This window comes from Panthera pardus, unplaced genomic scaffold (assembly GCF_024362965.1).
Source record: "Panthera pardus isolate Hobbes unplaced genomic scaffold, ASM2436296v1 HiC_scaffold_24, whole genome shotgun sequence".
Classification (NCBI taxonomy): domain Eukaryota; kingdom Metazoa; phylum Chordata; class Mammalia; order Carnivora; family Felidae; genus Panthera; species Panthera pardus.
The window spans coordinates 62654311-62667384 of NW_026526810.1; the positions used below are offsets into that span (position 1 = coordinate 62654311).

The 13074-nt window shown below is 38.4% G+C and overlaps 1 protein-coding gene and 1 pseudogene across 1 annotated transcript; both read right to left on the reverse strand.

Moving 5' to 3' along the window:
• Window positions 1-6911: 6911 nt before the first annotated feature.
• Window positions 6912-7850, reverse strand: LOC109255610 (olfactory receptor 4K3-like). The gene has a single exon (XM_019430441.2). The coding sequence runs from the start codon at window positions 7848-7850 to the stop codon at window positions 6912-6914; it is 939 nt and encodes a 312-aa protein (XP_019285986.2).
• Window positions 7851-11975: 4125 nt separating this feature from the next.
• LOC109255654 (heterogeneous nuclear ribonucleoprotein A1-like) lies at window positions 11976-12852 on the reverse strand (annotated as a pseudogene).
• Between the last annotated feature and the right edge of the window lie 222 nt (window positions 12853-13074).

The window sequence follows — 13074 nt, forward strand, 5'->3', positions numbered from 1 at the left end:
ATTATAGGATAGTTCTAGGAGGAAATGTCTGTGAAGGAGAATAAGAGCAGCAGTGGGTAAGGAAAGCCTTCTTTTTTTTTTTTAATTTATGTTTTTAATATATGAAATTTACTGTCAAATTGGTTTCCATACAACACCCAGTGCTCATCCCAAAAGGTGCCCTCCTCAATACCCATTACCAACCGTACCCTCCCTCCCACCCCCCATCTACCCTCAGTTTGTTCTTAGTTTTTAACAGTCTCTTATGCTTTGGCTCTCTCCCACTCTAACCTCTTTTTTTTTTTTCCCTTCCCCTCCCCCATGGGTTTCTGTTAAGTTTCTCAGGATCCACATAAGAGTGAAACCATATGGTATCTGTCTTTCTCTGTATGGCTTATTTCACTTAGCATCACACTCTCCAGTTTAAGGAAAGCCTTCTTAACAAAATGCCATGTGGCTCTTGTGAAAAAGGAAGGGAAAGGAGGGAGATTGGATGGGGTAACCTCGGACTGAAGTGCAGCTCTGAGAAACCCCGGTCAGGTTGATGGGGGCTCCAGCAAAGATTGAGCAGGAATGTCCGGGCTCTGGTACACCTACTGTTGTCAATCATTGGCTGGGAGAAGCCTGGAGGAGACCGTGGCCTCTGTGAATGGTGCTTTGGAATCTGAAATTGTTAACAACTGGAAACTGTCAGCAAAGTACATCTGCTGAAGCCAATTCTATCTTGAAGGGAGACATGAGTGGTCTCCTCATGACCCTCCTGTGGCTCAGTGCAGTGTTAGATATTCTCTACCTATTATATACCAGATTTCACAACATTTGAAACCTTTGCTTGATGTTTCATTGTTCTGATACTTTTGATTTTATTTCAAAAGAATCTCATTTTTCTTTGTTAATACCTATTTGCTTCTAATTTTTTTTTAATGTTTATTTACTTAGAGATAGAGTGTGAGTGGAGGGAGGGACAGAGAGAGAGAGAGGGAGACACAGAACTGGACGCTTAACCAAGAGCCACCCAGGCATCCCAATACCTATTTGCTTCTAAATCACTGTTAGATCTGCCTTTATATTGCTCTTTACTCTCCAGTAATTTCTATTCTCTTCAAGCTTGCCATCTATCTAGGAAAACAAATGAAATGGGCAATATTGTATGTTAAATGCTATTATAAGTAGGTAGACAGTCCTAGACTGAGGAGTCTATAGAAAGGATATGTAACTTTTAAACAAAAATGTTGCCTAGGAACAATAAGTTTATTTCTGTCTTGTGAATGTGTACCTCTTAATTCTCTTTATTTCACACATCCCCTCACCTACATTTCTTTTTATACATTTTGTTTAGTGCCCTTGCCTTATTTAACTGGTCAGGACTTCCAATAAAATTCCAAATATTAGTGTTGAGAGGAAGCATGTTTTTCTCATTCCCAATCTTAGGTTAAAGGTTGGAATTGGAAAGGTTGGGGGAGCTTCCAATATTTTATCATTAACTGTGACTTATGCTGGAGATGTTTGTAAGTACTTTTTCAGCTCAAATACTTTTCATTCTAAATCTACATTTCTGGGTTTTAACATGAAAGTGTATGGGATTTTATCAAGTGTTCTTTCTATATCTACTCAGATATGTGTATGACTTTTCTCCCCACCCTCCATTTTTTTTTAACCTGGTGATTGGTTTCCAATAGTTAGGTCAACCTTGCATTTCCAGTACTAAATTAATTTAGCATAACATTTTATTCTTATTATATATCGTTTCACTTTCTTTGCTATAGTTTTGGATGTTGCATGTATGTTTATGAGAGTGAACAGCATATAATTTTTCTTTTTTATGTCTTTATCTGATTTTCATGTAAAATTTATGTTGGCTTCATAAATCTGGATAAAGTGTTAGCATCTGGTGTGAAATCCATTCTTCCAAATTTGTGGACATCTTGGAGAAAAAAAAAGTAGAAGGAATGGTAGAAATGACCTCTCCATCTCCTTGGAGGAATGCTAATTGGACCACTTGTAATATTTATTATTAGAAAGATAATGGGGAGTCTTCACATACGTAGCCCTTTAAGCAGGCTACACTTGACCTGTCTAGGTTGCTAATAGTAAATTAGCCTGGAATTTTTGGAATGATTGGATGGATTCAGCTGAAAAAATGTCAATTAGCTAGCCATTTGTCAGAGTAAACGTTGAAGATGTTTTATGACCAAAATAAGGTCCTTTTCTGTAAGGAGGTATACACGCATCATTAGGCCGAGTCTTCATTGTTCTGTCTTCTTCACGTGCAGCCTACAACAGCCTGAACAAACTTGGGGACTCTTCTTAGTGGTCTCAGGAGGCTCCATTCTTGACCTTTGTGTTCTGTATCCTTTGGCTTATTGGTAAATTTTGATAGCAGATAATGTTTTTGATTGTCCAACTTTGTTATTTTGGCCAAAAAAAAAAAAAAAGTGTTTCTTCTTTCTCTCTTCTCAAGAGAACGTTATATAAAAAATATTTCTTTTTTCTTTTTAAAAGTTTTATTTACTTATTTTAAATTTCTGTTTTCTTTCTTAAGTGTTTTGAGTATTCACCAGGGAAGCCTACTTTAGGCCTGCACTTTTCTTTGTGAAATGCTGTATCAGTCAGGGATCAGCCATCAAAAAGGACGCACACGTGATTTGAACAGAGTTTAATATAAAAATTAACCAGGTACAAAGTTGTTAACTAGGTATCTGAAAGTATATAAAGATAGCTCTCTGCTTTCATGGAGGTAACAGTTGTAAGAAGCAGCTTCTACTCCTAAGGGTGAGGGAGCAGAGACAAGAAATTGGAATTACTGAAATGTAGTTCTTTAGAATAGAGTCCTGTGGAGCTGATGAAAATCCCTTTTTGGAGGGAGTGTATCTTGGCTATTGCTTGTTTCTGTGAACTCAGAAGAGAGGCATGATAAACCCGGGACCCGGATTTTTTGGAGATAGAGTAGCAGCATGCTAGTGTTATCTCTAAGAAAGCCCACTGAGGCTAGTTCTCAAACTGTTGGAGAGACCGCACCCTGGATTCACCTGCTGCCATAGCAAAGAAACATCACTGCAGTAGCTGTGGTGATAATGCTCACACAGGCACAGCAGGCAGAGGGGGAGCCCGTAGAAGCAAAGAGGAAGGAATCCCTTCCCCTCTCTCTACCTTTGCAACATCCCCTGGCATGGTCTATCACCAGAACATAAAATGTAGACAGATGGCAGTACAGGAATGTGGTTTGCGGAGTCCCCATATCAGAAAGCAGAGTGCAAAAGGGTGGGTTTTGAGCTGAGAGATAATCATACAGTTTCAATATGTTTAATAAACATAGGTATATAAGGATATTTTTACTTTAGGAGGTAGTTTCTTATAGGAATTTTCCTATTTTCTGTAAAACTTTAAATTTAGAGGTGTAAGATTGGACATAATATCATCTTATACTATTTTTAAGGATTGCAGCATCTGTGTTTTTGATATTGGTTATTTGTGCCTTTTTTCCCCCTTCTTGATCAGTCTTGCCAATGTATTGTCAATTTTGTTGGTCTTCTGAAATAACCAACTTTGGTTTTGTTAAGTGTTGAATGTAACATTTTTTTTTATTTTGATTAATTTTTGGTCTTATTATTTTCCTCCTCTAGTTTCCTTAGGTGAATTATCTTTAGATGGACACTTGGATCACTTGTATGTGTCATTTCTCTTTTAAAAATATGTGCATATAGAAAAGTGCTTGCAAATGCGGCTATAGCTGCATTCCATATGTGCTTATATATGTATTGTTTTTTTATTAGTGTTTAGTTAAAAATTTTCTTAATTTCCATTGTGTTTCTTGTTGAAATATGGATTACTTAGAGGTGAATTGTGTTGACTTACTAATGAGTTAAATGAAGTTAATATGCTTAGAAACTAGATGGACAGTAGGATCTCATTTTATAGTCTATCAATTAGAATATTAATTATATTGTCTAGCAAGAACTCAATCCTGATCCAATGTTGTTTTATTCCTCCAGTACAGAGTTGTGAGAAAACGTTATATATAGCCTACAAATCACTTATGAATAAATGGTGGTTCCTAAAACTAAAGACTTCTATTACTGAGTACAGCTGAGATAATTGCATCTTAAAAATATTCCAAGAAACCATCATATGTCCCCATGGATATCTGAAGGCTGATCTAAGTATTGCTTCCATGATTATTTGGTTTGGGGAAATATAACTTTCTGCAAACATCTCTTTTTTTAAATTTTATTTTTGATGTTTACTTATGTTTAAGAGAGAGAGACAGTGAGGGACAGAGTACGAGCAAGGAAGGGGTAGAGAGAGAAGGAGACACAAAATCTGAAGCAGACTCCACGCTCTGAGCTGTCAGCCTAGACCCTGATGCGGGGCTCAACTCACGGACTGTGAGATCATGACTTGAGCTGAAATCGGACACTCAACTGACAGAGCCACCCAGCCGCCCCAAACATCTCTTGATATAGTTGGCACTTCTCTTTTTAAAAATATTCCAGGAAATGAAAAATTATAACTACCATTATTTATATAGTTTCATTAGGTCAGCTATGTCATCATCACTTTATTTTAATGGTATAGAGATTGAGATGTCATTATAAACAGTTTAGGTCTTGGTATACAGATAGTGCACAAGAAGTCATGGCTTTCTTCTTTTGTTCATGGGAGTAAACTAGAAATCACAATATTATAAAGGTGTGTCAGTATAATTTTAGTTAGCAAATGGCCTGTATCACTCAGTGCTGTAATGTATGCTCTATTACAATGGCAGTTTCATTCAAAAAGATCAGAAGATGTTGACATGACTGTTTTGCCCAATCCAAGACTACTAACACTAACACCCAACTGCTCACATTTTCTTTCTCTATGTTTTACTATTTATGCATGCCATATCATACATTTTGGGGGCTTTCTGTTGAGGGCTTCGCTCGAAGGGAGAAGTTGGTTAGACATATAGCCCAAAAGAACATGGTCTATCTGAAACCTGTAGAAAGAAAGGTTGTGTGGTATGTGGAATTTTGTGGTGGTGGTGGTGTTGTTAGAAGACCAAAAAGAAAGCCTTTCCTTTATTTTATTTTTTTTAATTTGCAATGTATAACACCTGAAATAAACAAAGCAATGTAAGTGGGTTAGGAAGAAAAGCATGCAAATGAACGATGGTATGGTGGTAGATAGAACACACCAATACCATCTTAGCTGCCTCGGCTCCTTCTGGAGTCCCTCTGTTTCCTGGAGGGAGCATTAGCTCTGCTCCTCTCAGTGTGTAGCTTTCATTACTGACTCCAGAGCATCTGCTCCAGTTGTGTGCCAGCCACCAGGACAGAGGAAAGAGAAAATGGAGCTGATGTCTTTAAAGAGATGGCTAAAGTTTCACAAATTGCTTCTCATGTTCTGCTGCCAGAAGTCAGTAATATGGCCATATCCGTCTGCAGAGACTAGGAAATCTGCGCTGCAGCTGGGTGGTCATGTGTCCAGCTGAATCTTGAGGGTGTTGTGTTAGTCATGGGAAGAATAGGCATATGGACCCTTAGCAGCCAGGCACTGACTTACAGTGTATCCCCATGTTTGGTTTTACAAGGCAACACAAGATTGTTTTTCAGGATGGTTAAGTCAACTTTCACCCACCAGCAGGCCATAAAATTTCCATTAATACACAGCAATACATATTGTCAACAATAACTGTTACTGACAGATGTTTTTCTTTAACATGTATGTCATTATGATCTAAAGTTACATTTTTGTGATTACTAATGAGGTTGAGTGTCTAGTGTCCAGTGGTATTTCTTTTCAGAAATAAACACCTGGTCTAAATTTTTCCCACTGTCCCCCCTTTTGGATTATTTCTCTTTTTTATTAATTTCTAGGAAGTTTTTAGATTTTTGAATAAAATTATTGTGTTGTATGCATTGATGGTTTCATTTTGGCTTTCTTCTCTTCGCTGTAATTTTTTTGCTTCAAAGGAACACATTCTTCCCGTCTACTAGCAATCCTTTCTTAATGCTTTAACATCAGGTAAAATTAGAATCATGAAATTCATTTATTCACATAAGAAAATAAGTAATGTTTCAAGAAGTTGTGAATACTTTTTCTGTTGTATTTAGCAAAAAAATATGTGAAGAGAAATTCAATGTTTGAATCAACAGTTAAGACTTGAAAACTTGGGGCTCCTGGGTGGCTCAGTCAGTTAAGCATGCGACTTTGGCTCTGGTCATGATCTCGCTGTTCGTGGGTTCGAGCTCCACGTTGGGCTCCGTGCTGACAGCTCAGAGCCTGGAGACTGCTTCGGATTCTGTGTCTCCCCTCTCTCTCTGCCCCTCTTCCGCTTATGCTCTCTCTCTGTCTCTCAAAAACTGAATAAATGTTAAAGATTAAAAAAAAAAGACTTGAAAATTTGAACTATAAGGGTTATGCTGTGGAGTACCAGGGCAATAACATTATAATTTGATTCATTTTTTTTTTCTAGGTAGATGTAGATCACTCAAATGTCTTTATTATCCTCTCTAGCTAAGTTAGAATTAAAGTAAGTAAATCATGTATTATTAGAAATGAGAATAATGGTAATTAACTCATAGTGGTTTTGTAACATACATAAACTAGGTAAAATGCTTAGCATGGTGTAGGGATTATTGGTAAACTAGTGGTAGTATTTATTACTCTTATCATTATCATTATCAATGTTGTCATCTGGAAATATTTGAATAAATATAAAGGAATATTTGTACAAATTATTATTTGCAGTTATTATCCTCTCCAAGTGGTAAGAATATAAGTGTTGGAGTTTTGAACACATTTTCGTAATGGAACAAACACAAACCATACATCTGGGAATACTTAAAACTTTCGGTATGATGAACAGGTCATGTTTCCAGTTCAGTTTATAGGTAAAAATGTGGCCAAATTTGTATGTAAAGGGTGCAATTTCTGATTTAATGAGAAAACTAGAAATTATCCTTTGAATCCATATGCTGACTTATCAGTCTCTTTATGGCATTCCTAATGTCTCTATTTCTCAGTGTGTAAATGGCTGGATTCAGGAGAGGTGTGATTACTGTGTAAAACACAGCAAGAAACTTGTCCACCCAAGTGATGCTAAGTGGCCACAGATAGATGAAGATGCAGGGTCCAAAGAACAGCAGCACCACAGTGATGTGGGCGGTACAGGTAGACAGTGCCTTTGATGCTCCATTCTTAGAGTGAAGGCGCACTGTTACTAGGATATAGGTGTAGGAGATGAGTAGGATAATGAAGCAAGTTGTTGCCAAGACCCCGCTGTCAGCATTTATCAATATTCCTAGAGTATGTGTGTCCATGCAGGCCAATTTGATCACCAAAGGGATATCACAGAAAAAACTGTCCACTGTTCTGGGTCCACAGAAGGGCAGATCTAAAATCATAGCTAGTTGGCTCATGGCATGCACAAAGCCAATGACCCATGATATCAAAACCAGCCAGACGCACTTTTGTCTGTCCATGATGCTGGAATAATGGAGTGGCTTGCAGATGGCCACATAACGGTCATAGGCCATTGTCACGAGTAGCACCATCTCACCCCCTCCAAAAAAATGCACACAGAGGATCTGGCTCATGCATCCACCGAAGGAGATGGTCTTATTATCCTTTAGGAAGTCTATGATCAGTTTAGGGGTAGTTACTGAGGAAAGGCAGAAGTCCACAAATGAGAGATTGGCTAAGAGGAAGTACATTGGGGAACGGAGATGAGGGTCAGTGATGAACAAGAACACGGCAAGGAGGTTGCCCACAACCGTCATCAGGTAAAGCATGGAAAATGGCAGTAAGAGGAAGTTCTGGAGCTCTCTTGAATTACAAAGTCCACGAAAAATAAACTCAGACACCACAGACTGGTTAGCTTCCTCCATTTAGTACGTTGTGTTCTCATGTGACCCAAAGGAAGAACTAAGAACTTCTAGAATGGAAAGAAAAATGTAATTAATGCTCAGGTTCTGGAGAGCAGATAAATAGTACTCACATCAAAAATTCAAATCATACCATTGTACAAAAGCTCAAAATGGGGGTGCCTGGGTGCCTCAGTCGGTTAAGCGTCCGAGTTCGGCTCAGGTCATGATCTCACAGTTCATGAGTTCGAGCCCCGCGTCGGGCTCTGTGCTGACAGCTCAGAGCCTGGAGCCTGCTTCACATTCTGTGTCTCCCTCTGTCTCTGCCCCTTCCCTGCTCATGCTCTGTCTCTCTCTGTCTCAAAAATAAATAAACATTAAAAAAATTTTTTTATATTAAAAAAAAGCTCAAAATGGAAAATAAAGTTCTTGTGAATTTATAAGTAGGCACAGTCTGATGGCCCAGAAGGAGAGCTAAGTATAGAAGTGTAGGTCAAAAGCCTTACCTAGCTTAAGTATAGTTGTTATGGCAATAAAAAATGAATATTCTGGTTAAAAATTTCAATAGTAATATATTGGGTAAATAATTTCTCCAAGGCTTGAATGTGCCTCTTCTGCAGGAAAATGAGTAGCTTTAAATATCTTCAGAAGTTATTTCCCAGAATCCGGGAAATAATCAAATGCTACATTTCTGACACAAAACTTGCTTCCCAGAAACAAATATTGCTTTGTGAAAATGTGTTAGCAGACTGAACCAATTATTTCACTGACTCTGGGAAAAACCGTTCATCAAATGACTTGAGAAAAGATAGTTGTGTTTCCAAAGAGACCCCAGTTACAGACTGTGCGTTCCTAGTATCCAGTATTTCCCTGCATTTGGAATCTGCCCGTGGAAGAATATGACCACAAACTCCTGTTTCCCTTGGCCTGAGTAACATTAACATGCCTTGATGGTCCCCAGTTCTCGGTTCTCATTGGTAACAGAGATTTCTTTTTTGAGGCTGGCCTAAATGAAGCATATATGAAAATTACTTTTCTTTTGACTGTTCTTCAGGAGAAAATATAAATTCTAAGTTCGTTTGTATGTAAACTCTTCATTTCTATTGTTTAACTTGAGCTCTGTGGAAATACATATGTTTACTTTTTCTGTAAGCCAGGAGGCCAAGGTCTTTTTTCATTTTTCCTTCTCTTTTTCCATTTCTTCTTTGGTCTCTCTTCATTTCTCCATCTTTCTCATAACCTATTTTTTTTTAAAAGTTCAGATTATAAAAGCGACAAACTAGCTCGAATTATATAGCACATCTATGTTAAGCCCCTTGAAAACAGTTATCTATCTTATTTATTCATGTGTTTGTATTCCTTCTGCCGAGCTTAAAGCATTTTGCATTTCCACCAGCAATGTATGAATTACCTGTGTTTTCACAGGCTGTCCTTTGTGATGTTATTGTCATATGATGATGAGAAATGGCAAGTGTATGTGGTTTAATTTCTTATTGTGATTTTAAGTATTTTCTCCATTTTGAAGGATGGTTTGCCTTTCTTTTTATTTCGTTTTTTTTTCTGTTTTACTTTTTCCTATTAGGTTTTGTTCTTTCTCCTTCTAAGTATTTTTCCACAAAAAGTAAGACTTTATTAAAAAAATCAACATGTGCTTATGATGTCCTTGTTAATATCATCTCACTATTGAATTCTAATTATTTATTTTAATGTCCTTTAATATATTTTTTGGTTAGAATACTTCACATAAACCTCACAAACTATGTACATACATACACAAATTATCTATTTTCCAAGTTGTAAAATAAAAAGTAAAAAAAAAAACACCAGAATATAAACAGGTCTTTGTGACTCCAAAGCTTCCAATAGAATTTTCCTGCTAGAAATGGCACCTGGTTGAAACCTTGATTTTGACAAGACTAAAAAAATAAATAAAATTTCTTAAATTTTTTTTTTTTAGAAGATAAGTAAGACAGGGGAGCCTGGATGTCTCAGTAGGTTAAGTGTCCAGCTTCAGCTCAGGTCATGGTCTCGTGGTCTGGTCCATGGGTTTGAGCCCCACATGGGGGCTCTGTATTGACAGCTCAGAGCCTGGAGCCTGCTTCAGATCTGTGTCTTCCTCTCTCTTTCTTTCTCACTGCCCCTCCCCCACTCATGCTTTGTCTCTGTCTCTCTCTCAAAAATAAATAAACATAAAAAAAGTCTTCTGAAATAAGACTTTTTGTTCTATGAAGAGGTAACAGAGACACAAATAAATGTAAATGGCTAGTAACAATAGGAGTAAGATAGACAGGTTCACATTAAAATCTATTCAGTTTCATTGTTTTGAATTTTAGGTACTTTGCCCTACAGTTTTTGTTTTTTTTTAGTTTTTTTATTTTTATTTTTTTTAATATATGAAATTTATTGTCAAATTGGTTTCCATACATACCCAGTGGTCATCCCAAAAGGTGCCCTCCTCTATACCCATCACCCACCCTCCCCTCCCTCCCACCCCCCATCAACCCTCAGTTTGTTCTCAGTTTTTAAGAGTCTCTTATGCTTTGGCTCTCTCCCACCCTAACCTCTTTTTTTTTTTTTTCCTTCCCCACCCCCATGGGTTTCTGTTAAGTTTCTCAGGATCCACATAAGAGTGAAACCATACAGTTTTTGACTGAAGCATTTCTCCCATTTGCTACTTTGATCAGGGGTAAAACAAGTAAAATCCAAAAGGAATTAGAAAATGTCAGGATAGGTTGGACGGTTTTTGAGAACCAATCTTCCCCAACCTGGGCATCTTGCAGCATTTAAGGTCATAGAAAGGCAATGCTGTTGTTAGTATTTGAAATGCTGTTAGGAATTCAGAAGTCCCAGGGATTTGTTGGGAGAGAAAACCCATAATCTTTCCCAGAAGACATGAACCAAATAACACATTCAGAACTCTAAGCTCTATAGATAGGTATGGTGAAAAAATGCTTTAGGAAAAAAAAAAGAATTTAGTCTTAACCTGTGTGGAAGACATTAAAAGTGTGAGTTCAAACATCAATTATCTGGGATATACTTACACTACACAGATCACCTCTGAAACTAGTTTCTTCGCTGCTTACTGAGAGGGCTGACTCCAGAGTCTGCTTTAGGTGAAATGAATTGCAAATAATTTTCTGCCATGAGCATTATTGGAGGGACTGTGTCCTCCTCAGTGTGCCAAGTGTGCACTCTGAAGAGTATTGGAGGCTTTCCATCTCTATCTCTGTGTTTTAAGTAGAGCCACGTATTTGGAAAGGTTTTCCCTATCATGCTCTTGGGGGATCCTTAGCTTCCAAGTTTCCCTGAGGAAAAGCTGGGTGTTGAGGGCATCATGCAATAAAAATCCACCCTTTTCAAAGTAGATTCAAGTTAGTCTAGTTAAATACAAGTGAAAGTATAAGAGAAAGGCGTTTCAAGCCTTTGATTTCTTTGTGTATTTTGAGGATATAACTTTATTTCTTTTGCCTGTATCTACCATGTCATAAAGGGAGCTAAGATATTGGTACCAATCCCAGCAGAAGTTAGATGATTTACATAGATGGGCAGGTGACAGCTAGCTCGTCTTTGGCACATTGCAACTAGGCTCATGATTTAAGGGCCTACTTGAACCTCGCTTCTTGGATTTCAGAGAAATGTTAGGTCTCAACCTTCATGGTACTTCCTTGTGCAGAGTCATGTATATTAGCAGTTTGAGTGTAAACCATATGATAGGCATTTCTCTAAGTGATGAAAAGATAATGAAAGGATACTTTTTTTTAAAAGACATTTATTCAGCATCATGATCAGAGTATTACATTTAGCAATCAACAGCATGGGAGTTAAAATAAAATCTACATTACAACCCTTTGTTGGAATGCTTTACACTTTCCTCAGAGCAGAACTAAAATAATCTGTTGTACAATTAGTCACAAATACAGTTCTCCAGTTTTTTGTGCATACACATGTCTAAAACATGTCTTCTTTGAAGCAGCTAGTCTCTGCCACCAGTGTGCTTGGCTGCGTTCACAAATCTGTTGTAACCTGTAGCTTCCCTGTCACTTCTCTGGCTCTCCTCCCTTGCTAAGCTTTCTTTCCTGGCAGTAATTAAAACCTTCTACCACCTCCATAGCTACTGCCGCTGCTGGATCTGCCATAGCCACCTTGGTTTCATGGTTTGGCAAAGTATTGACGTCCACTACCATAGGGGCCAGAGCTTCTGCCTCCAGAATTTGAAGATTGATTGTAGTAATTGCCAAAATCATTGTAGCTTCCACCACTTCCAAAGTTGCTTCCATTGTTACCAAATCCATTACAGCCATCCCCACTGCCACCATATCCACCACCACCTCAACTACCACCAAAGCCACCTTGCCCACTGAAGTTTCCTGCATGGCCAAAGTTGTCCTTCCCACCAAAAACACCTCCACGACCACCACCGAAGTTTCCAGAACCACTTCGACCTCCTTGGCTGGAGGAAGCACTAGCCATCTCTTACTTAGATGAAACTTTCCTTACTTTACGGTTGTGGCCATTCACAGTATGGTATTTTTTGAATGACGATCTTGTCTACAGAGTCATGGTCATCAAATGTTACAAAAGCAAAGCCTCTCTTTTTGCCACTGCCTTGGTCAGTCATGATTTCAATCACTTCAGTTTTCCCGTACTGTTCAGAATAATCTCTTAGATGATGTTCTTCAGTGTCTTCTTTAATGCCACCGACAAAAATCTTTTCCACAGTTAAGTGGGGACCAGGTGTTTGAGAAGCTTCTCTCGAGACAGCCTCTTTGGTTCTACAGCTCTTCCATCCAACCTTGTGTGGCCTTGCAGTCATGGCTGCATCTGTCTCTTCCACAGTGGCCTACGTGACAAACCCAAAGCCTCTGGAGCGCTTGGTGTTTGGGTCTGTCATGGCCACACAGTCCGTGAGCATTCCCCATTGCTCAGAGTGGCTCCTCAGGCTCTCATCCATTGTTTCAAAGCTCAATCCTCTGATGAAAAGCTTCCGCGGCTTTTCAGGCTCTTTGGGAAACTCTGACTGAGACATGAGGGCGGTGGGAGGGAGACTTTCATGTTGCTTACTTGGCAGGTCCACCGGCAGAAAGCCTGAGAGGATACTTTTTAATTCACTCCGTTATTAGCGAAATAATACATGAATGCAGTCTAACCTTATAGCATTTAAACTATTAATAATAGATTTATTTGGAGCAAATATTGAAGGCTCTCTTCATCTGTCCTCTCCCATCTCAGCCACTCTCAGAGGTAACGA